Here is a 25,942-nt window from a genome sequence, read left to right as displayed (position 1 = left end):
CCAGTTTATCACTGTCTTTTGCTGCCAGTTGGCCATTGTCTTTGCTGGGACTGCTGCAGAAGTTAACTGTTTCCCAAATCCACTCTGATCTTCAGGTGCCCAAGCTTCTCCGTGAGCAGCAGAAGTATTCATTTTCAAAGTAAACCCATCATTTTATTTGATTACAAACCTCTAGTGACTGACTTATCATTGCTATCAGAATAAAGGTCAAATTTTAACATGGCTATACTCCTAACGGTTATCCCTTTCTTTCCTGGCAGCCTCAGCCAAGATACTTCAGGTTCTGTTTGCCTAAATCATTCCTTCAGTTCAGCCAGTACTTCCTTAAGGAGACCTCACCTCCAACTGCTTTCAAGTTGGTTAGTTTCCTCTGTGTACTATTTTTGTATACTCTGAGTCTCTTTTCTGAAACAGTGCTATAGCTGTATGCATGTATTTTCGAAATTCTTGGTTTACTGTTACTCGCCTTAATAATTCTTGGCTTAATAGTGCTCTCACCAAAGTCGTAAGTTCTGTAAGTTTCATTTCCATTGCAGCCCCAATGCCAGTGGTGGAACCTATTGCATAATGCATGTGTTACATGACTAACTAGACAAAAGAATTACAATTTAAAATGAGGTTTTAGGGGTTAGAGAAGTAGCTCAATGGTTAAGAACACTTGGTGCTCTTCTAGAAGACCAGGTTGTAATTCCTAGCAACCTCATGGTGGCTCACAACCATCTGTAACTGCAGTTCCAGGGGACGTGACACCCTCATCTGACCTCCCCAGGCACCAGACATTGAATGTGTTACATATACGTACACACAGTCAAAACACTCCATACACATAAAATAAGAAAAAATTAAGGTGGTAGGGGAGGAGGGGAGGGAACTTGGATTGACATGTAAAGCAATCTTGTTTCTAATTAAAATAAAAAATGGAAAAAAGAAAAAAATTAAAATAAGAAATATAGAAATAAAATGAGATATTAACAAGGGTATTTAAGAACAACACTTAGTAAAGGAAAACACTGGGGAAACAGGCAGTTACTATAAAATGTCATTTATCAGAAATCCTAAAATCCTTTCATAAATCATAAATAAATCATAAAACCACATAGATAACATGACTCCATGTATATCAAATAAGCAGCCATAGAGAAATGACTCAGGAACAAACCCTGATGTGATAGCAGAAATTACTCCTGATTGATTCCATTATAGGTTATTTAAATGTTCTTATTATCATCTGCAGCTTCTGAAAATCACACATATCAGTTCTGTAACAGGAAGTTGGGAATTTTAAAAAAGGAAATCTATGTGTTGCTGCAGTGAGAGTCTATGAGTCCCAAGAACAGGTGCTAACTGCAAGTCATAGTTATTTGAATGGCCTATGATTTCTGAATTATTGTTGTTTAAATCTTAGTGACTAAACATTAAAAGAAATATTTGGGAGCTATCAACAAATACAGTGAATAAAAACTGCAAATACTTGTGTAAACACTACCTACACATGAACAAAATATGTTTGTCTCGTGGGCCCAATATCATATGAAATGCAGAAAATAAGGGGAGACATACTGTGCTTTCATCCAAGTGGCTAAAACTCTTGTAAGAATTTAAGTATATCTTTAAGTAGCCTGAAAAAGTTAGATGAGGTAATCATCTTTGGTTTCATATTTATATACCTAATCTTACATCATATAGAAATCATTTTGATGTATTCAAAACTTATAATTGGGTGTTTATTAAGTTATTCTGAGATAATTTAAATGTTCACATCATGTTCATTTTCTCAAAATTGTTGAATTTTTTCATCTGTAACAAGATAAAATCAAATTTGGTCAAGCCCCACTACAGACTTACTGAACTCACTGTGATTCAGTTTCACCAAAGGGTTTAGAAGGTACAGGGATAGCGTCATCTCCCACAGACATTGGGGCTTTGTGGCTAACGCTCAAATTGGAGATCATCGTAGTGGCCCAGCAAACAGCAGTTATAAAGGTCACATGAAAAAAGCTTGATAGAAAAAAATGGACTATTTATTTGAGGGCAGTAATAAATAATTCAGAAATAGAGACAGTAACACCACTCAATCGAAAATTTGGAAATCCTTCAAGAGTTAGGAAATATTTGAATAAAACTTGGCTCATTTCTATTTAACTTGTCTCTTATTAGTTTTTCATAGGGAAATTCTATGTCTTCAAACCAAACATAATTGACATTGCCTTTAGTGTAATAGACATGTGGTTACTGTATGATCTTGTGTTGGGTCCATCTTTAATAATATCTCATAAAAGTTAGAGTATCAGACAATGAAGAAATGTTAAAAGCCTTGAGCAAGGTTTGCGGGCAGAGCTCTGACAATGGTTAGTCAACTCATTGTCCTTGCAAAAACAGTTTAGTTTATAAGATCTATTATGTTTACTTTAAAGACAGATGTTTATGGTCTCTATAACAAGAAAAAACCCTATTTTTCTTACTTATTAATTGCTAAGGTATAATAATCTTTTCACAACAATTTTAAAGTAAGCATTGTGCTTCATTTATCTGAATTTCTTGCAGCATACATAGACTTGTGGTCTTTCAGCTAACACAAAACACACAGTAGACATCATTAGGTATCCATCTTTCTAATGGAAAGTACTCCTCACACAAGACGGATTCAGAGGCCCAGATAGCACATTCTTGTTCAATAAATTTACTCAGACCAAGCCAAGCCTTTCACTGAAACAATTACAGACCAATGAACCATGGATATGAATTCATGTGTGCGAATGTCCTCAGACCAATAGCCAGGCGCCTTTAATCCCAGCACTCGGGAGGCAGAGGCAGGTGGATCACTGTGAGTTCGAGACTAGCCAGGTCTACAAGAGCTAGTTCCAGGACAGCCTCCAAAGCCACAGGGAAACCCTGTCTTGAAAAAAACAAAAAAAAAAAAATCCCAGCACTTGGGAAGCAGAAGCAGGCAGATCTCTGTGAGTTTGAGGTCAGCCTTGTCTACATAGTGACAAGGCAGAACAGCCAAGGCAGTTAGTTACACAGAAAAACCCTGTCTCGACAAAACAAACCAAGAAATGGATGGACAGTGACTCTATCTAGTCACAAGAATGGAAAGGGCAAAACTCTATCATAAACAAGCAAAAGCAATGCAGGAAACTTTAGTTGACAGCTAGAGATACAACGTGCATCTCAGAAGGAAAGGGAATAGAAATACTCGCAGCGGCAGCAGTGAATTGCAGAAGAGAAAGGAGGTAAAAGTCATCCGAATGGCTATGTTTCTCAGAGGATCGTAATTACCAGGAAAGATTAAGATAGACAAGGAGACTTCCTAACATGAGGCTTCAGGTGGAATTACCTTTCATCAATGTGTACGCATTTATTTGGGAAATGTATTTAGACTGTATTCTATTTTATATTCAGCCAAAGAAATGCCTTTTTAACAGAAATTGAGCATTGCATTTAGAGGTCTAGAGCCAAGACCAGCAGCACATCTTCTGCATGGGGCTAAAGAAATAAGAAGCCTGGGGCAACATCTCTCATCTGTTCTGTTCTTCTTTTGTCATCGGTAGTTCCCATTTCCCAAGCTGCACGAGGGCAGGTCAGTCATAGAGTGTGTGCTTTGTGCTTTGCAGACAGAAGGCCCTGGATTCTCTAGTCCTCAGCACCAACAAAACACACACACACACACACACACACACACACACACACACACACACACACACACAGAGAGAGAGAGAGAGAGAGAGAGAGAGAGAGAGAGAGAGAGAGAGAGAGAGAGAGAGAGATGTGCATATGCCAAATCACCCATCCACCCCCAAAGTACTATTGCCTAAGAAATGTAGCTCTCTTTTAAGAAGCAGTTGGAATATTTAAAGTTTGTTATCTGGCCAAGGAAGATGGAAGTTGCTCTACCAATGAGTTCTGGAGACATAGGGTTCTGCTTGGAGCCCAGCTCCAGGAACTCTCACTTTGCCTTCAGCAAATAGTAGTTGAGAACTAAACATGCATCTGACATTTTGATATGTATCAGTAGAGTGGGCAGAAATATATGAACTTGTTTTAATTAAGCAAAAAATAATGCGATTTAGTTCTCTTTCCACATCTCAGACTCTTGTTGATCAGCTGGAAACAGTAACTTTAAGAAAAAAAGAATTATGCCTAAAATCAGCAGAGTTGGATGGACAGTATTGTGATTCTTTTGCTCTGGCGATATGCCATTTTGGTATGGTAGAGAAGTCAGAGAAAGTTCACCAAATATAAAAAGAAGGCACCTGTAGAGAGTGCCACACAAAGAGAACAAGAAGCCATTATCTGATTGTCCTACCTGTTGACCAGATAGTCCCAATTGAGTTGTATCCAGTTCCAGGCCATGCTCTTCCCGTAGCTGTTGTATGAGATGTAGCGAATGACTGTAAACACATCCTGACTTTTAATAATATCTGGGTCTTTGAGCATGTCCAGATACCTAAGTGAAGGCAGAAGAAAACTTCTTCAAAATGAAGTAGGAATGTAAGCTATCATCTAAATTTTAGGTCCACACAGCTTTCATCCCAGCAGCTCAATTCTTGAGTACTAACTGACAAAATGAATTAAGTATGACAAATAGAAAAAGAAGTTTTTATGAAATTAGTTTATCTAGCTGTTTTTTAAAGAACTGATGTAAGTCTAATAATTTTAAGCTAGGTAATGTTAAATATGTTAAATATTAAAACTATTATTGAAAATTAAACTAATTCTAAATTTAAATTATTTTGGAAGCACCAAAACAACTCAAACTAAATTTTAGTGATTACTCTAATAAATGAGCATTTATTGAATTGAATACACATACTTACTTGTCTATTATTCCACTGAATTTAAAAAAGTGTATGTTAAAAAAAACTTTAGGTCTTATTCTATAGGTCAGATCTTAAACTTGGCTTGCTAATGTAAGCTACATGGTTAGATTAGCTAGCTATAGTTATAGTGTAATACAAATAAGTTCAGGATGAATTAAAGAACAGATGGGTAGATGTCCCTCAATGTTATACTGCGGTGTTAACTAGAGTTGACCTTCTAAGTCCCTATTGCTATTGGAATTATTTCTATCTGAATGCATCACATACTTTGTTTACTATGAGAATGGCACCTAAAAAAACCTATATCAGACATATTTTCATAATCTGCTTGTCTTGATCCAGGGCTTCCTACCTGCTGGCTTGGACCATTCCTATTTTTAGGGGAGATTAAGGGTTAATAACTACCAAAAAGGATCACTGTTCAACTTGAGATGTTAGGTAGATTAGAGAGATACATCCTTCATCAAAGAGGAAAGAAACATAGATTTTTACATTTCTAAGCATATCAACATCAGGCACACTTAATATTGGGGTCTACATATAAAGTGGCCCCAAAGATCTGGAGTTGAAGGCCTGGTCCCCAGTTGGTAACATATTAGAAATAATTGGATCATGATGGTGCTGTCTTCATCAATGGATTGTTCCATTGTAACGAATGCCTAACTCAATAAGCTGGGAAGAGGTCCTGCTTAATTGAAGCAAGTAGATCACTTTGAGGAGTGTATGTTGTCAGCTTCCTTCTCTGCTTCTCCCTGTTTCCTGGCTGCCATGTGGTGAGCAGCCTCCTTCTCTTTACTCTTCTACTGCCATGTTTGCTCTTTCTGTCAGGCCTAAGAGCATTGGAACATGAACTCAGATCTCTGAGACATAAGCCAGAATTAACCTTTCCCTACTTTAAGTTGTTTTCTTGGGTTTTCTAGCACTGTGATAGAAAAGGAAGACATTTGACCCCAGAAATTTACCATTAGCAACACTGGAGAAAACTCAGGCTTTAAGTTAAACTCATACGCTGTGGGACATTGGAATAAATTACCATATCCTTTCATTCTTCAGGGGAAGGTTCTGTCGATCAATATCTAACTTTGTGAAATTCCCATTTGTGGAATGGAAGCACAACAGTATGTCATAGGCAAGATGAGGTGACTAGAGTAACTGATTTAAGGAACACCCATGCTGCTTTGGCTTGTTGGCTGTGCGGGTGGGGTGGGGGAGACCCTAGACATATCTTCAGTCTCAAAAAGAAATGTGTGGGGACTCTGAAAAAGCCTCAGGGCAAACAAGTGTTACACAGCACAGTAATTCAGGAGTGGAAGACATGACTGTGACCACAGCGTTCATCTCCACAAGACAGCATTCTAGAAGGTAAGATGTGACCAGATAAAACCCAACAGACTTTGGCCCAGGACCAAAATAGGTAAATACCTTAGGGAATTGAAATATAGCATCCCTTTCTCCATCACTACAAAAGGACACACGACTTCCTTATATAAAAGGAAAAGGTGCAAGGGAGGAAACTATGGGACACTTACTTTAATATACTACATGGACTGGGGTTTGCATTTAACAACTTATTTAAAAACCAGACTTTCAGATGGACACAGCCAGTGTCAATGGTTCCTCATTGTACTGGCTTATAGAACCAATAGGCTAGAAAACAAAGGTGGCCACCTTTTTAAGCACTTGCAGTTGTACAGATAAACCTAATTCCATGTGAAATATAGCACATTTATCATATGCTTTGGATAAGCAAGAATTCCAAGGGACCCCTCACTTCACCCCAAACTTGCCACCAAACCTCCTTGAGTTATGGTCATCACTTAAGTTCTGGAAGACTCTGTAGATGCTTGGATTTATTGGTCTCAAATATGAATATTGCTTCAAATTCACAGCTCATAAAGACCACTAGCCATAAAAACCACTTTCTATGGCAGATGGTGCAATGTGGAGCAACTTGTCTTTCACAACAAATGTCTTAGAGGAATATTTTGTCACACTAGGCCATTGCAATTCAAGAAAATATACTTATGTGGTAGGCCCTGAAGGCTTGTGTGTGTGCGTGTGTTGTATATGTGTGTGTGAGTGTGTGTAATTTTTCTTCTATACCTGCATCCGCAAGAGTCTTCTCTAAAACATCTAAAGTAGTTGCTCAATTCTTTAACAAATATAATTAGCACATGCCATCTAGTGTAATGATTTGACATGTGTCAAGATGACTCTGGTCTCTATTTAATCTAAACCAATTTTGTTTTATTTATTTTAATTTTTTATTATTTTATGTGTATGGACATCTTTGCATGTGTGTCCGTGCCTCACTTGAGATCCTGGTGCCCCCAGAGGCCAGAAGAGGGCATCAGTTCCCCTGGGACTGGAGTTAACAGGCAGTTGTGACTCACTATGTAGTTTCTGGGAATCAAACTAGGGTCCTCTGAAAGAGCAGCCAGTGCTTCTAACTGCTGAGCCATCTCTCCAGTCTCCCAAATTTATTTTAAATTACCCATTAACATGGCAGTCCTGGTGGGAAGCAGAGGCAGGAAGATTGCCTTAATGTTAATCTACAGGGCCACATAGTGAGACCTTGTCTAAAAACAAATTTTAAAAGGAATACATGTTAACATTAGAAAATTTGCCTGGCATGGGCAAAGCATTGTTTGGATTTAACCCCCAGCACCACAAAGCAAAGAGAAAGAGCTTGCCTTGACAGAAGAGTAACATTCTTCACAGAAGCTAGCCCATAGAGCAGTTTTTCTTTTTCTTGTGCTAGGGATGTTTTCTGGTATTGGTCTAGAGTATAGTTCCATGAAGTCTCATTACCAGAGTTCTGCATGCCATAGCGGTAGGCCAGAAGCCTGAGATTTACAGGAATGCTGCAAGAAGAAATAAAGTTTTAGGAATTTCATGTGTTAACTCACAACTCTGTTAAAATCTTCTAGACAGACAAACAACACAAATAGTCACTTTTCGTTCTTTTGGAGCCAGTTATCAAATAACTGGGAAGCGTTGTTCAAGGCTTCTCTGTCTCCCATCTTGCATGCAAATCCTAACACAGAGGCACGGAGTAACCTTAAAAAACAAAGGAGCACAGAGCCACAGCCTTAGCAACTTTTCATCATATTTTAAAACACAAACACACAAATGTTAAATGAACATTAGTTTTTAAAAGGTAAGAAATAACTTTTCAATGTGGGTTCCGTTATCCTGCCATCCCAGAGAATCCGCAATGGGCTTCACTCGACCTTGGAAGTACGTCTGAAATAGAAGCAGAGTAAGAACTTGTCATTTGTCTGTCTCTTGTGTCACCTAGAATCCCCATTATAATCTTTGCCATACTAGTTTTCAGAAGTTTGGGCCAGCGCTTAGAAAAAGAAGGTGGTCACATTTTATAATGCTGAGTTTTCCTTCAGTCCTAAACATAGAAACCACTCTAGATCTTTCTTCAATGTTTTCTAAAAATGCTGACTGAGCTTTGTTGCTTTGATTGTCAACTTGACATAACCTAGAATCACCCAAAAACGGATTCTCAGTGGGAAAGTGTCTAGATCTGGTAAGTCTATGGGGATTTGTCTTGATTCCATTATTTGATGCAGAATGACCCAGGCCACCATGGTTGGCACCATTCCCTAGCAAGGGGATTCTAGGGTAAGGGTGGAGAAAGTAAGCTGGGCAGTCACAAGCATGCATTAGTTATTTGCTCTCTGCTCTTAACTGTTGATGTAAAGGGACCAGCTGTTTTAAGTCCCTGTCACCCTGACTTCCCAGCAACGGACTGTGTTATAGTTTGAATGTAATTGGCCTGCATAATCTCACAATGTCTCTCTTAGGAGGTGTGGCCTTGGAGGAAGTGTGTCACTGTGGAGGCAGGCTTTGAGTTCTCATATATGTTCAAGATACCACCCAGTGACACAGTCTACTTCCTGTTGCCTTCTGATCAAGATGTAGCCAGCACCATATCTGCCTTGTGCCCCAGCATTATGAAAATGAACTGAACCTCTGAACTAAGCGGTCACCTCAATTAAATGTTTTCCTTTGTGAGAGTTGTTGAGGTCATGGTGTCTCTTCGCAGCACAGAAATCCTGTCTAAGAGACTGTAACCTGTAATTGTGTACTAAATAAACCCTCTCCTTTAAATTGATTTTATCAGGGTATTTTTATCACAGCAACAGGAAAAGAAAAAACAACTATTTCTTCATTATAGTATAAGTAGAAAAACACCTCACACACTTCTGATACTAAGATGACTGTTTAAGCATTGATGTTATATTAAAAAATGACAGCTATTTAGATTTACAAAGACCATTTAGGGGGCCTCTCTATCCCATTACCACATGAAAGCAAGTAGCAAGTACTAACATTCCTATTTCACAAATAAAACTTACACTTACAAATATCAAATCATTTTTCCAAAGGTCTTTCATTTAATATACAAAATTGCCAGATTTGGGCCCAGAATCTGTTTAAAATTGTAAGCAGCCTGCCCAAGTGTTATTGAAATAACAAAGAAAAGGTAAACAGAAATGATAGACTTAAAACAAAATCCCAATGTGGAGGTGAGAGTAAGAAAATATAATATTCTTATTTTGTTATACTTTGTTAAGAATAAACTTATTTTTAGCAGCTAAATCCATTTTAAAGTAGGTTCTAGTTTGCAGTTTAAAATACTATAAATTTAAATAAAATAGTCATTCATTTTGATACTAAAATGGATACCTTTTTGAGATATACTGAAACACAAATATGAAACACTTCAAAGTGGAAAAGATCAGACAGTCTGTCTGCTTTGATGAGTCAAGTCCTCGAACATCTCTTGATTTCATGTGATGGACAGATATCCCTCAAGGGCTCCTTCCGTAGAAGCCCCCCCCCCCCAGTCTACTGAACATTTGCATTTGTGGTATGCTCATAGCATTAGCATCACCTCTATCATGGGGTACAGCTCTCTGTCATCTTCAAACATGCTGATGATGTAGGTTAGAGCTGAGATGGCTCTCTGCCATGGCAAGAAATCCTCTTCTGATTTGAGATAACTGGTCAAATTCAGAGCTTTCCCATAATTCAGAAGTTGAGCTCTGTGAGAGAAAACAAATAGAACAATGTATTGAAAACTGGACTTTCAATTAAAAGGACCAGCATAGTGACTCTAGCATCTCATGTTAGTGACAATTCTCCTAAACAATTAAAAAAAAAAAACTGAACTTAGGAGCTGAAGAGATGATTTAGTTGTTACAAGCAATTTTTATTTTTGCAGACAACCAAAGTTCTCAGCATCTCTGTCAGGAGGGTCACACCTGTTTATAATACTAGCTCTAGAGGATCAGATGCCCTCTTCTGTCCTCTGTGGGCTTCCCCCAATATCTATATCTATATCTATATCTATATCTATATCTATATCTATATCTATATATATATATATGTGTGTGTGTATACATACACATAAGATATATATATATATATATATATATATATATATATATATATATTAAAAAGAGAAAGAAATTGCACTTATTGTTGAGACTCAACTGAAAATTTTTTGCTAAGGGTTGGGGCCAAAGCTGAGTGATGGAGTACTTCCCTGATGGCATCACAAAAAAATATGGAAAAGTATTTCTGAAAGTTTGGTTTAGATACATTTGAGAAGAACCTTGTCCTCAAAATTGCCCTTAACATTTTGAATGTTGACACACAGAAAATGCTACTCTCAATCTTAACCAGAGAAGTCTCTCTACATGGCCACCAGTGGTGAATAAAGAAGAAGCATGGCTGCTTTAGGAGCTGAGATTAAGTGATGGTTGAATGTGCAGCCCTAAGTTAGACATTCCTACCTCTCCCTGTGAGGTTCAGGAGCATTGCTGAAAAGGTCCAACTCAGGAGAGCTTTGGAAAACACATCTTTGCTGTTAATAAGCCAAGGTGGCTGCACTTTGGTCAAGTAATAGAATCTGATGAGAACTTGTAAGGAAGATAATCTTTTATGTTCCATCTACCTATTCTCTCATTTATTTCTTAACGATAGTTTTATGTAGTCACCTCTAGTTTTCTGTAAGGATTTTGATCCAGACCAGGGTTAAAAGGTTACTTCAATTTCTACAGAACCAGAATTTCAGTCAGGTTCAAAGCCTATAACCCTTTGAAAAATGTCAACATTTTTGGACTTCCGATGTCATCTAAGGAATCCATGTAAAATGTAAAATGCTTCAACTACTAACCATCAGTCTAGCCATGAATTAGATTGGTTAGTAGTTATTAAACAATAATTCTAAGTAACAGTCACATGTTAGTTTGGATGGCCATAATGATAGAGGATTTCTTGGGCAGTATGTACACTAACAAGCAATGATGATACAGTACTGTGGAAAAAAAATTAGGCACCTAAGAATAATGCCCAATTCAGGCAAAGGAGGTAGAAAACACTTCCTAAGGAATCCACATCTACCCTCATGCTTAGAAAGACTACTGAAAAACATAGAAATCAAATGAGCTGTGTATCTAGCTCCTGTAGAGGGTCAGTATGGTGTCATCTTGCTTAGCTAGCGAACTTGTGGTGGCCACACCCTATAGGCGTGGCTTCAGGTGAGCAGCCATGACCCCTTATAAGGTAGAGGAGGGGTTGGCTTACTCATGGGATGCAGTGAGAGCATTGGAAGGGCAGAGACTGCATCTCCTGGAGCAGGAAGACTGTGGCAGTTATTTACTATTATTTGTGTAATGCTTCCCTAATAAATACCTGTTTATCATTTATCTTGGGTCTGGTGGACTCACTTAAATCCCCCCTTCAGATCAGAAAAAAATATCAACATGTGCCATAGTCACTGTCCCTCTGTTCCCCAATAGATTGCTTCTTCCTCTAAGTTCAGATTACTCCCAGATCATGAAACAAAAAAGTCAAATTTTCAAAATAGTTCCAAAACGCTAACCAGTTTGAGAGGACTGTGGCTTATTCTTCTTGTCCCAAAGACTTAGACAAAAACTCATAATTCTAGTTAAAAGATCTAACAGTAAGTTTGGACTCACAAAACTGAAACACTGGGAATTTGTTAAATCAAGTTATGAAGGGATATTTTAAAACTGTGTCATTTACATTTTACTTGCTTATTTTTAGGGTGATGGTCCTATCACTGTGCATATGTGAAGGTCAGAGAACAGTATATCAGAATTATTTCTCTCCTATCACGTGGGTCCTGAGGCCCAAAATCAGGTCATCAGGCATGGCAGAAGCCACCTCTACCCTTTGAGCAATCTTATCAGTCTAAGATGCAATTTTGATCATTTTAAAATACCACTAATTAAGTCAAGGACCCTGATATGGAGTATATCACATCCCATGCCAGCAGGAAAGAAGGCAGAGGTGGGAAGTTTGTATGTCTATGGATAGCTTATATGTGAATTCCTTTAAAAGAGGGCCAAAAATAACAATAATGATTAAAATACAGACTTCGGATGTTTTCAATTAAAATAAAAACTGATACCTAAATGTAGTTGTAATTAATTTTAAAGATGTATAGGAAAACTCATGGTATTTTAAATGGACCAGCCACATGTCAAGACATACCTTGCCAAAGCAAATGCATCATCAATAAAACTTGTACGGTCAGCAGTGGAGAAGTTCTGAAAGAGGAAGGAAAAAACCAAAAGCCATGATTCTCAAAAGAGCACTGAAAAAAATTAGTATCTTTAAAATGCTGTTCTTGGAACAAAACTACAATAATTCATAACCACACTGTCTCTTACCAAGTGGTTTGAGGACAGAGTCTCGGCTATCCGGTCCCAAGTTTCTGCTTCATAATTTACACGATAAAACCCAATGTGATCTGGGTTTATTTTGAGAAAAACATCTCCACCAAGACCAGAATTCAAAGTGATTCCTGTGGTAGTAAATAAACACTAATGAGAAACATGTTTGCATACACTGTAAACACAGAAATTAGACCCAGAGGGCAAAAGGAAAGAAAAGCAATATTAGCTCAACGAGTAGAGTTTGATTTGGACCCAAAGCCCCTAAGCCTAATTCTTATTTAGTTGCCTAACTTTAGAATGTCACCAGAGTGAGCAAGATGAACAAGAAATAAGCAATGTCAACAAGCATCTCACCATTTGTAACTTACACTCCTCCCTGGCAGAAGCATGTCACACGAGTACAATAACCCTAAGTTGGTCAGTCCTTCAGTAAAGAAAATAATGCCCAAGGACAGAGAAATCCATGCCTCCTAGGAGGAGCCCATACATTCCCAAGTGTAATGGATAAAATATGCAAAAGTTATTCACTAGGACAGCCTGCAGAAGGGCTGAGAGGCAAACATTTAAAGAACACCTTCTCTAAATCATCTCAGAAGCTATTGGTATATGTTCATAATTTCAGCTATTCGTGGGGCTGAGACAGATTATAGGCTTACCTGGACTACAGTGAGTTCAAAGCGAGTCTGAGCAACCTAGTGAGACCTTGCCTCAAAATCAAATTAAAACAGGTCTTGGGATGCAGACCAGTGGTATAGCACTTGCCTAGCAGGGAGGAGCCCCTGAGTCATATCGCCAGAACAAAAACATTCAGATTATAGTTAGTGGAAATAACCATCACTAAGCAGAAGAGTAGCGTGAGAATCATGACATATTTAAGGTGTCAGGATGTGCTGAAATTGACTTGGAACCCAAATACAATGTTCTTACTTGGCAATTCACTTCCTACTTGTACTTTCAATTTTATTTGTCTTCGCAAGGTCATCTATGTCCTTATCTCAATTGACAATAATAGTGCTTTTTTATCAGTGGAGTTAGCAAATTAACTTTCCTACCAAAGTACCATCCAATACACACACAAGGTTCCAGCATCAAGCTTTTAGAAGCCCAATGCTGAAGAGACAGAGACCTAAATTTTAGGTCAAACGTACTCCTTAAAAGTAATAGCTGTACTCGGGAGGCAGAGGCAGGCAGATCTCTGTGAGTTCAAGGCCAGCCTGGTCTACAGAGAAAGTGCCAGGATAGTGTCCAAAGCCACACAGAGAAACCCTGTCTCAAAAAAAAAGTAATAGCTGTGCTCAGATACCACAAGTATTTGTCAGCATTACTTCTACACTTTTCCATTAGTGTATATTTTGTCTGCATTCAAATAATGGTGTGGGGACTTAGACTATGTGAGAGATTTCCAGGAGTTTAATATAGTTTAGGAAATAGTACTGGAAAATAGCAGATGAGGCTGGCAAGGGAGACCAGTGTTCATGGCATGTGCCATGTGAAAGATTTCATCCTTTGAGAGGGAAAAACACAGAGAAGACTGTCAAACAAGGAAATAACATGCCTAAGTCTATTTTCTAGAAAAAGTAATTTTTGACAGGGATATGGAAGATATTCTGGATTAGATTCTAAAAGCAGGAAGACCAACTTCAAACTCAGCTGTAATATTCTAGGACAAAGATCTTTTCCCAAATTCCCAAGCTGTCATTTTGTCTTATTGACTCTGTCCTTTGACTTACAGAAACTTCTCAGTTTGGGGTGGTCCCATTTATTCATTGTTGCTCTCAGTGTCTGTGTTACTGGTGTTATATTTAGGAAGTGGTCTCCTGTGCCAATGAGTTCAAGGCTACTTTCCACTTTCTCTTCTATGATGTTCAGTCTATTTGTTTTTTTGTTGAGGTCTTTGATCCATTTGGACTTGAGTTTTGTTTGACAGAGGACTTATCTCCAAAATATGCAAAGAACTCAAGAAACTAGACATCAAAAGACCAAATAATCCAATAAAAATGGGGTTCAGAACTAAACAGAGAATTCTCAACAGAGGAATCTCAAATGGCCCAAAGATACTTAAAGAAATGCTCAGCATCCTTAGCCTTCAGAGAAATGCAAATCAAAACAACTATGCAATACCATTTTACACTGGTCAGAATGGCCGAGATAAAAAAAAACAAACAAACAAACAAAAAAACAACAACAACAAAAAAAAACAACAACTCTGATGACAGCTTATGCTTGTGCTGGAGAGGATGTGGAGTAAGGGGAAAACTCCTCCATTGCTGGTGGGAGTGCAAACTTGTACAGTCACTGTAGAAATCAGTATGGCAGTTTCTCAGAAAATTGGGAATCAGTCTACCTCAAGACCCAGCAATACCACCATATACCCAAAGGATAACCAATCATACTACAAGGACATTTGCTCAGCTGTGTTCATAGCAGCATTATTTATAATAGCCAGAACATGGAAACAACCTAGATGACCCAACCAAAGAATGGATAAGGAAAATGTGGTACATTTACACAATGGAGTCCTAGTCAGCAGTAAAAACCAATGACATCTTGAAATTTGCAGCCAAACGGATGGAAAGACATCCTGAGTGAGGTAACCCAGATCGAGAAAGACAAATATAACATATTCTCACTCATAAGTGGATATTAGACATGAAACAAAGGACAATTAGCCTACAAGCCACAAACCCAGAGAACCTAGGTAACAAAGAGGACCCTAAGAGAGACATACATGGATCCACCTAGGAAGGGAGAGAAGACACAACCTGCTAAGTAAATTGGGAGTGTTGGGGAAAGGGGGTGGGGCGGGTGGAAGAGGAAATGGGAGGAGGGAAGGGGAGTGGGGAAAATGTTTAGCTCAATAAAAACAAATAAGCAAAAAAGAAATTAGCTGATTTCTCAATGACTTAAAAAAAAAAAAAACTAGGACAAAAAGGGTGAGAACTTGGACTGATGCGGCCACAATGAGAAGAGCAGAATCATGTTAGAGAGAAAGCCGGCACAGCCCTCCTTCTGCCTAGAGGAGGGGCAAAGCCTCGCACAGTGAGGTGAGTGATGATGCTGCAGTCAGAGAGGAGAGGAAGGCAAGTTTGGGAGGAAAGATGATTTAAATTTTGGAAGCATTTGCAAGGTCTGGAAGACATCCAGGACACAGTAGTTTTTCATTGTATATAAGTAAATTCTTCAGCAAGACAATAAGTTTCCTTAGGAACCTTTGGAGCAGGTACTTGACAGATTATAAACCCTTACCTCACTCGTGCAGTGTTCATCTTTCTTTGTCATTTGGCCATGAAGAAGTTGTTGAAAGAAGCTAATCTTTTGGCAACCTCACTCTTTGAATGTTTGTACTGGGAGGAGAGTTTCTTGCTCAGGGTAAAGCCATATGTTACTGAAGATAGAACAGGAACTTCTAAGTTTGACAGACCTGGGATAAAATCCTTTCTGTGAGACTGGCAAGCTGTGTAACTCTGGCCAAATCACTTGACCTCTCTGTGTTACAATTTACCAGGAGGAAAACGGGGATCAAAATCCCTCTCGGGGCTGTTGTGAAGATTAAGTAAGATAACGCACATAAAGCAGGGTCACATCGTTAGGTGTTATGTGACCAACAGATGGTAGCTGTCCCCATTATTATGAAACGGGATAGGCCGCCTGGTCTAGAAATAGCCAAGCAAATATAAATAACATTGAGAAGTTCCTGGCAATCCATCTAAATACTGCAGTAATTTACTGTGCTTTCCATGTGCCCGGCTAAGCCTGTCTAATGTTACCGTGATTTTTCTCACTTTATGGATGAGGAAGTTGAGACCCAGGAAGTCAGTAGTTAAGGACTTTCCAAGTTCATGCTACTTTGAGAACAGTTGACAACAGCAAGCAGTAGGGCTGTTCCATGACGTGGCGAAGCAAGCAGAGACGAACAACCAAGGCCTGCTTATGGGTAGAAGAGAGTGCAGCTGTTTGTAGTCTTTTTAATGATTAGAACACCAGCGTGTGTGCTTTACAGGATCCCTGGGAAATAAAGTATAAAGAATGCCTGGCATATGCCAGGCAGGGTGGCACATGCCTGAACTGTATATAATTCCAGCACTCAAGAGGCTGAGGCAGGAGGATTGCTGCAAGTTTGAGGTCAATCTGTGCTGCAGAAACAATTTAAAAAAAAAAAAAGTACATAGTAATATAAAAGTTACTCATCCAAGGCCGGGCAGTGGTGGTGCATGCCTTTAATCCCAGCACTCAGGAGGCAGAGGCAGGCGGATCTCTGAGTTCGAGGCCAGCCTGGTCTGGAGAGCGAGTGCCAGGACTGCTTACAAAGCTACAGAAAAATCCTGTCTCGAAAAAAAAAAAAAAAAAAAAAAAAAAAAAAAAGTTAACTCATCCAGCTTTAAGTTTCTTTGTGTGTTCATGTGGGAGGAACTTCCATGTGTATACACAAGCAAACACAAACAGGCACGATGACACCCTACCTACTCTTTCTATGATTAGTAATCTTGGCCATTTCAAATTATTCTCCGAAGCCTTACTTTATATTTTGAAAATGGATGCATAATGACCACAGGGGAGTCTTATCACCCACTTTTATAAATGATTCCATGCTATTTCAATTAGTTCCACGCAGCAAATGTTGAATAAGTTATCACTGGATGGGGCTCTTTCTTGCGAACTTCACTCTCAGGGCTGGTGGGCCAGTGAATGAAGGATTGGCCACACAAATGGAGACTCAAACTGGGACCTCCCCGCCCCCGACATCCCCCTAGTAAGCACATACCTGTAACCAGAGGGAAAACAGAGGTGTATCTCCTGGCCTTTGGCCAGCCAATCAACCCCAAAACTGTGAGCTTCAGGTTTAGTAAGATATCTTGCCTCAAACACTAAGGTGAGAGTGGCTGAACTCCTATTTCCATGCCCATACACATGGTTGAGTGTGTGTGCACTATTGCACAAATATGCCACAAATATGCCTACAGCATGCACATACTCACACAATAAAAAAATTCATTTAAAATTTTCACTCTCTAAAATCAAGCATGATTCCCTGTAGAATGGACTTTTTAATCCACGTGTGGTAACATTGTTTCAACAACATTGTGTGGCATTTGTAATCCCAGCTATTCAAGAGACTGACTTTAAGAGGATCAGGAATCAGGAGTTGAAGGTTGAAGGCTAGCCTGGAAAACTTGGTGAGCTTGCAGAGCGGTGGAGGGGAGAAGAGAAGAGAAATGGGGGAGGAAGGGAAGAGGAGGGGAGAAGTGAGAAACTGAGTCATGACTGTGGGAGTTATAACTGCAGGGCTTCCCCCAGAGCTCAGCAACTGACAGAGCATTTGCCTGCAAAGAATGTTGCTGGCAATTGTTTGTTCTTTGGTTTTTGAAACAAGATGTTGCTAGATGGCCCAGGCTAGCCTAGAGCTTACTATATACTGAAGACTGACTTTGAACAAGTAACTCTCCTTCCTCAGCCTCCAGCTACAGCTTTAGCACATACTATGCAATTCGAGGAAGTCTGTACAAAAAAGCAACCTACCTACCATGAGGAAGGGTTTTCCGTAACATTGATTTGGGTGGTTTGGAAGAACACCGACAAAGGAGAGCTGGATAGTGAAGATCTGTCTGCTGGTGTGTCTCTTCCCATCTGCCCAGGAGGGAGGTGCTCACCTGAGCCTGCACATGCATTCTCAGGTTTTTAATTTGAGAGATCTGGTTCTACAGACAATAGCATATGTGACAGAAACCTATTAGTTGTTCCCTTTCACTAGGTAAGAACTAGACTACTTATACTGGTCTCCTTTACTGCTAAGTAGCATCGTGCTGTTGAGAACTAGATGTAAAAAGTAGACAGAAGTAATCGCTGTTTCGGTAGTCCTGGTCCCCCTGGTATCTTTCTGTGCATACCAGTTGAAAAAGGCCCATGAAAAGATTCCAACATCTAGGTGGTATTGGAACTACAAGATGGAAGAAAATAGACTTTCCAAGTTGTTATTTTCTGGACAGTCGCTCAAAGATATGGTGAGTCAGCAACACTTCCTTTGACTCTTGTGCAAATGAGAAACTTTCATGGCATCAAGGCGCTATTGACAGTTTCTAGGTGCAATAACTGGGCTCTCCTGGACAAGGTTTTGTGTCAGTATCACTGATTACATCTTTAAAATGACCGCTTTATCCCATGATCCTCTGATCCTTACTTAGTATATGCTCACTGGAAAAAGATATCTAATTAGCCTACACAGGTGCACTGTGCATTAGTATACCAGTATACCTGATTAGTACACACGACAGTCAGCCTTCTTGCTTCATCTCCTTGATTGACTGGGGCTGAGCTGAGAAACTGAGGTTCTAAGCCAGCACAACTGATTCCACATTTGCATGATACATAAGACTCAGTGAGAAAACATGGAGAAAGTGCTTCCTCCTTTTACACATATAAAGTTATGCACGTGGCATTTGTTTGGTAGTAGATATTTAATCACACCCATTTGAAACATTTTCATACTCTATTTCTATGATTCTGGGATTTGCTCATTTAAATTCTTACAGTCCAGACGTGAAAGTCATAAAAAATCATCATCCCCAAATCTATAGTTGCCCTAGGTCTTAGACCTTCTTTTAGATTCTGCATCTGGAGGAACAACTTAGGCCCCCTCCAAAACCTCACTCCTGGAATAATGTCTTAGGCCCTCTCCTGTAGTAATGTCTTAGGCCCTCTCCTATAAAGCATAAAGGTGGTGTCCTATTAGATATAGCTGCATTATTATAAGAGAAATAGCAACTGATATCAAAGCCAAGGATGTCACTAACCAGAGCACAGCTAACATGACCAGAGAACACTCTGGGCAAGCAGCCCTCTGCTAAGCAACTGCTCACCAAATTCTTACCATGTGCCTAGCAGTTGCTGATAATTGATGGGGGACAAGAGATATGGTAAGTACTTTGTATCTTCCAGGAGCTTATCATTTAGTTGAAAAAGAGAAGAGAGCAAATGGAGTTTCAATAACTACGATTTCTGTTTAAATACCAACCACTAACATTAAGAATAAAAGGACTAACAATGCTGCCAGCATCAGCTATATAAGAAAAAAGTATTTAGGATAATAATCTTCTAATAACATCCCAGTGACCACAAAGAGCAGCAGTAAAGATAAAGAAGCATATTTTGGTAAGAATAAATTCACTTTAGCGGGGTTAAGACTATTCAAATGAAGGTGATTTTCTGTCTAGGTTCTAATATCCAGAAAACATTTTGTTTGAGATTTACTTCTTTGGTGAGAAAACAAATATTTTTCCCCACTGCTTAAAATATCATGTACAATACTAGTGTAAATAAAAGATCCCGGAAGTCCTATTACTGCTTGGGGCATTTCTAACTCATGAATCATCAGAGTGGCCGAGGGCAGGGACGAGAGACAGGTAACATGAGCTGGTTGCCCATTCAGTACACTCAGGACACAGTCATCATCTGTGCCCTGAGCTCAAAATGTCCTCAAACAGGAAACAGGAACTCGTGGCATAGCCTAAAAATGGAGCAGGCACTTTGAAGAAGGAAGAGCTGTCCAGTGGTTTTTCCTGGCAAGGAGACCAATCGTGGTTCTAAAGTTTCTGATAAGGTAGGTTTGTTATCCTAGCGTCTTGAACACCCGAGCCCTTTCTGAATTCATTTATTCATTCATGCATGCAATAAACAATTACAGAACAGCAGCAACAAACAGAAAGTCATTCATTCCATCAAAAAATATTCTGGAAGGAAGAGAGACACGGGTATGGCAATAGTATCAGAAATGCCATATTAGACTTGCCTGAGAGCTGGAAGGGATCAGGTACGCCCCCTCTCCTCTCCATTTCTTATATACTCCCTGTCTGAGGTACAGACCCCCTCTGTACTTCTTCAGTCCGATTACCCCGAAACTCTCGTGAGCCCATGAGTTTTGATCTAGGAATTTTTTCCATAGCAACCTTTCCTGGACCCATAAATTTGCACTGGTTCTTGTCCTTTGGGTGCCCTTTACCACCTGCATCATGGCAACAGTTATAACTGAATCTGTCTGTCTGCTGACCTGCCCTAGACGGCAATCTATGAGATAGGAAGGGTTGAACTTCACTCACCTAGTGTTCATTCCCAAACTGCCCCCAAACTACTTTTAAAAAAATATTTGCTTGAGCTAGGAGTGCAGCTAACTTGGTAACTACAGTGCTTTGCTGAGCAGGCCTGGAATCTTAGATTCCATCCCCAGCAAGGTATAAAGCAGGTGTATAGGCTCATGCTTGCAATCCCAGTACTCTCTGGTGGAGCAGAAGAGTAGGAGGCTAGCCTGGCTTACATGAGACTCTATCTCAAAAAATAAAACAAAACAAAAACTTGCCAGACAGAATGAAATAATGAATTAAGGATTGTGTATCCAAAAGATTCTTTCTAATAAATAAATAGGTATTTAGAAAAATAATTTATTCTGAATCCTTGACATGTTTTCTAAAGTGCTTTCCTGAGCTTTCACTACCTACAACATTCTCTTATATGAAATCCTCATTCCATGAAAACACTGGAAAATTATGTTAGAATGGATGAATTATTCATGTTTTTAAATCTGTAAACAGTGAATCAAGCTGCTGCAGACACAGTCTTCAGACCCTCAATTAGACACAGCCGACCAACAGGGAACATATGTGGTGATGGTTCAGTTGAAGGCATTGAAACCCTAACCTTCTTTTACTGTCTTTTATTTCTTTTTCTGTCCTTTTCATTTTCCCTTGGCAAACCTGCCTGTGAGTAGGAAAATGGACAGTAGACAGACCACAAGACATTCAGCTAAGAACTCAAGAACAGCATAAACATGTGGAATACTGGGACAAAAAGGCATTGATCTGGAATCTCTGGAAGGATTCAGAGTCGTTGGCTACACAACAATCATTAGCATAAACAACGAAGGGGAAGTTTTCCTCCAATCATATTTTCTGCCAGAAATAGCCCGGAGATGAGTCTTACCTTCATAATAGCAAAGATAATAGCAAAGAGTTGTCAATACAGCTAAAAATGTAAAAGAGTTTACAAGAAAAGAAAAAAGAAACAGCAAAGGTGAAAACACCTAAGGCAGAAATACTACTATACAATTGATTCTAGCGTGTTCTGTGGGATTAAAAAGGCCCAAAGAATATGACAGGTAAAGAAGAGGTGACATATTCATGTGACATGGATGACATATAACGACTATGGAAGGGAATGAAGCATTGACCCTTGCCACAACATGGAGGAACCCTGGAAAACCCTATTATCATAAAACAAATTTCCAGAATAAGTTAAATCCTCACGGGCATAAGTTCAGCAATTGTTTAAGGCCCGGGCATGTGGAGAATGAAGGGGAAATCACTACAGGTATGAGTCTCTTTCTGAGGTGATGATATCACTGAGCTGCAAACTTAGCCAAAAGGATTGGGTGATACACTTTATTTTTTAAAAAAATTTTTGAGACATAGCTTCATGGAATTCAAGCTGCCCTCAACTGTAGGCTGACTTTGAATTCTCTAGGTCACTGGCAATAACTCTGAGTTTGTGATCCTCTTGCTTCTGGCTCCTGAAGGCTGGGATTGCAGCTGCTTACCAGCACATCTGGTTATATGTGGTGATGACAACTGACCCAGGGTTTCCTGAATGCTGGATAAGCATTCTCCTGACTGAGCTATAGCCCTAGCTCAGGGAACCCACTTTAGATGGGTGAATTTGGGGACAAGTAACCAGGTACAGATAAAGGAATGTAGGTTGCTTTTAGCTTCAAGAATCCCCAGGGAAAGCCTATAGAATATGCTGTTCTAAGACCACATTGTCATTGGACAGAATGAAGAAATTCAGTCTGTCTTAGATAAGAAATGTTTTGCAACACAAAACAACTACAATGGTCAAATCATAAAAAGCAAGATTATCCATGGTTTAATTACTGTGATAAAAGATGTATTAAGATGGTCTTTGCTCTCCAGTGACTTGAACTCTAGCTAGGATGACAAAGTGCACAAATAAAATATCTCAAAAAAAAAAAAAAAAAAAAACAAGATTCTCCTGGGATTGATGCTAAAACCTCTCTTACTTATTGGCCTTTTTCCTCAGCAATTTTGAAGTTTGTGATAAGACCTTGATTCTAAAGAACCCTAAATTTTTTCAAATGAGAAAAAGAAAAACCAATGGAGAGAGAACAAGAAACACATTGCAAGCTGATTGTTGTAATTGAAAGAGAATGTTTGAAAAGCAGGCCATTCCCACGATATTCTAAGAAACCTGATGTCTTATTTGATATAAAGAGCAGAAGAAGAAAGAGGGAGGAGGAAAGGAAGCAAGAATAGAAGGATAAATTGGAGTGTGGGGAAGCTAGGAAAGCAGGAACCTTCTAGCTTGGTTTTCCGATGACTGGCAGGTAAGTACCATTCCTTTAGCCCTGGTGACGTGTTTCTGTGTGCCATGGTAAGTCACTAGAAAGATCATGGAGGTGGGAAAGTTCTCGTTGTAGCAAAAGTTATAGAATTATTGGTAAGTTATTTAAGAGATGACTTTTAGCTGAAATTTACAAGTTTTGACTTAATTACTGCTCCACTCTATATTCGTTTACTGAGTGCATCAATTCAAAGAAGAAATGTGTTAAATAATATTTACCTTCTTTTTCTGATCTGTTGTAGACGACAACATTTGAATTGTCATTTTCGGCCCATTTAATTGGAATATTCCACGTGTAACTAAAATTTTTAAGAAAGAAAACATTTAACTTAATCACGAAAAGCTTAAATGTCAAAATCAACAGATGAGCGCATTTTTCTTTATAAGTGATTGGCCAGGGTGTAGTACCCAACACACACAGTTTGCAAAATGGACTTTGGGCTTGAAGATGGGCCATGCCACCGACAGTTCCCAGTCTCTACAAACCCACAAAATGTAGAAATTTGCATAAAAATTAAATAAGGGTGAAGAAAGGTATTCAGTAAAAAAAAAAGTTTTGAAACAAACATCTTGCATTACTTGCACACATGTAGCATTTGACAGCATAACACAGAGCCTCTGCATTCGAGCATGTGTAAGTTCTAGCATGGTGTGCTTTCTTCAAATGACACCGAAACTCCACTATCCTACCCGCTGAGCATAGCTTGCCCGGCTCAGGAAATCACTTAATGATTCCAACCGTAAGGATCAATGCCGAAAAGGAAAACCACCAGATAAACTTGTTTTTGAGGTGGCCATGTGTTCTCTTTGTCTCTTGTTGAATTAGAGAGTTGAACTAGGGCCTTCTGCATGCCAGGGATGCCTTTTAACAATGGGCCACTTTTTAATTTTTTATTTTGAGACAAAGCCTCTCTAAACTATGCAGGCTGGCTTTGAATTCACTCTGCAACCCAGGAAGGTCTCGAACTTGCCACCCTCCTGTCTCCAGCAGAATGTGAGGCCACATGTTTCGGGAGACTAGTGTATAAAAGGTTTCCTAGGTCCTACAGTGCATGCCATGGGTGCTTCAGGCTTAGCCAATGTCATCAACTTGCAGCCCCCGCCCCCAATCCGGGTAAGCTAACTGGGAGCTACCCTCAGGCTGCTGGAGCCTAAAAGCCCAGAGTTCCAGGAAATTTATTCTTCTGAATGTGGCCCTTTGCCATGGTAGATGGTAGCGACAAGCCGTCTTGTCTAATCTGTCAGGCACATCTGTCGGCTACCGAGTTTCGCTGACGTTGGCAGCCAGTTACTCTCTACAGGTGCGTCTTCATACAGCATCCCCGCTGCGCCCTCTCTTTCCAGCTGCCCACTTTCTCTTGCAGAGCAATCTCCAGGTCTGTTTTTAGTCAGCTTTACAGGTATTTGCCCCTCAGAAGAGGGGCAAAGAAATGTTGTAAAGAGCCCCATTCTATACTCTTGCCATGCTGCTAGTTTGGTGCCGACCGGAAGACAGTAGACACTTGACTCTTCTCCATGTTCCACAGTGGCAGCCTGGCCCGACACGGAGCAGCCAGGGGCTTCGTGATCTGTGTGTACAGTCTTCACAAATGGTGGTGTCCTCCCTGGGACTATACCATACTAAAGGCTGGCAGAAACTGTGTGACTGAAAACAGACACATAATATACTATCCCGAGGTGTCTAAGAGTGTCATAAGTCAAGATGATAGAAGGCAGGGGCACTACTGCCTTCCAATCTTAACTTCATGGTATCATACCTAATCTCCTGAGTAAAGGGAAAGATTTAAGAACATAAAATGCCAAGAGTGGAAATCACACAAATGAAGTGATAAAGGGTGTTACGGGTTATCTAAATTCAGGGGTATTGGGGATCATTCCTGAAGGTGTAATTAGTGCTCCGGCCTTCTTACAGGCTCCATCGGTGTTAAATAAGGCTGCTCTAATTTTCTTCGCTGACACTGACTTAAACATCTAAGATGGTGTGCCTACTCCCTTTCTTCTGCCTCTCAGTGTGGAATGGGCGTCCAAGGTCCCATATGAGGAAATCCCACTGACAAAGATGAGAAATGACTCATTTGAAGAGATGGTGAAGGCCACAGTATGAGCTACATAGGGCTCGTTCCAATGATAAAACTTTCTGTTTACTAAGTTTCTCCTAATCTTGGATTAAGCAAAGATAAATGCTCTCAGAAGTGTCACTCAACTCACAGAATAACTGTGAGTGCATTGTCTACCAAATCAGAGCAACTCTGAACAGACAGCAGCCAGCCTTACTGCAGGAAAAGAACCAGTTTTGTATTTTGTATTTTCTGGATGATGAAGGTACTTTTTTAGACATTTTTATTAGTGTATGTTAAGCATAGTAGATAATAGTCTGCCTGAAAGCATTTATTGTAATCTATTTTTCTTGTTGTTGTTTTCAAGATAGGGTTTCTCTGTGATGCCCTGGCTATCCTGGAGCTCATTCTGTAGACCAGGCTGGCCTGGAACTCCCAGAGATCCACCTGCTTTTGCCTCCCCACTGCTGGGATTAAAGACAAGTGCCACCATTGTCTGGAATAATCTAACATTTTAATAAAGTAAAATTTAAGGAAGGCTTGCTCCTGTTTTTAAGGTTTCTTGCTCTCTTGTTCAACTGCTACTGATTTTTAACCAATGTTCTCAATGTTTATTTTCCTGTGACTGTATAATTGTGTTTTATAAACATGAGACAAATAAATCAATTTTATGGTAAATGATCTCTAAGATTCATGCCTCCAGAAATAAAAAAAAAATGTGTAACAGTATCTGGTTAAAACCTCAAAAATATTAACATAAATGTTTAGTTCACTTGGCTATAATATTTGGGGGAGGGGGAATCTGCATAGAGAGGACTTGATAGCCAAGGAGTTTTTTTTGTTGTTGTTTTGTTTTTTTAACTACAAATCCGCCAGCTCAAACAAAGCCAGGGCTGACTGTCTTTGGTTTAATAAATCTGTGGCTACACATGACAGG

The 25,942-nt window shown here is 39.5% G+C and overlaps 1 protein-coding gene across 1 annotated transcript in view; it reads right to left on the bottom strand.

The window, feature by feature from the left end:
* Enpep (glutamyl aminopeptidase) overlaps nt 1-25,942 on the bottom strand; it is a 72,590-nt gene that overhangs the window by 5,548 nt on the left and 41,100 nt on the right. Inside the window, exons 12-19 of the mRNA XM_027395690.2 lie at nt 23,168-23,247; nt 12,542-12,675; nt 12,363-12,418; nt 9,733-9,883; nt 7,993-8,066; nt 7,776-7,880; nt 7,514-7,684; nt 4,307-4,447 (exon numbers count right to left, since the gene is read on the bottom strand). Coding sequence (XP_027251491.1) covers nt 4,307-4,447; nt 7,514-7,684; nt 7,776-7,880; nt 7,993-8,066; nt 9,733-9,883; nt 12,363-12,418; nt 12,542-12,675; nt 23,168-23,247 — 912 coding nt within the window. The remainder of the gene's footprint in view (nt 1-4,306; nt 4,448-7,513; nt 7,685-7,775; nt 7,881-7,992; nt 8,067-9,732; nt 9,884-12,362; nt 12,419-12,541; nt 12,676-23,167; nt 23,248-25,942) is intronic.

Source organism: Cricetulus griseus (genome assembly GCF_003668045.3).
Source record: "Cricetulus griseus strain 17A/GY chromosome 1 unlocalized genomic scaffold, alternate assembly CriGri-PICRH-1.0 chr1_0, whole genome shotgun sequence".
Lineage (NCBI taxonomy): Eukaryota > Metazoa > Chordata > Mammalia > Rodentia > Cricetidae > Cricetulus > Cricetulus griseus.
Note: the sequence above shows the minus strand (reverse complement) of the source record. Positions and strands in the feature narration are given on the sequence as shown.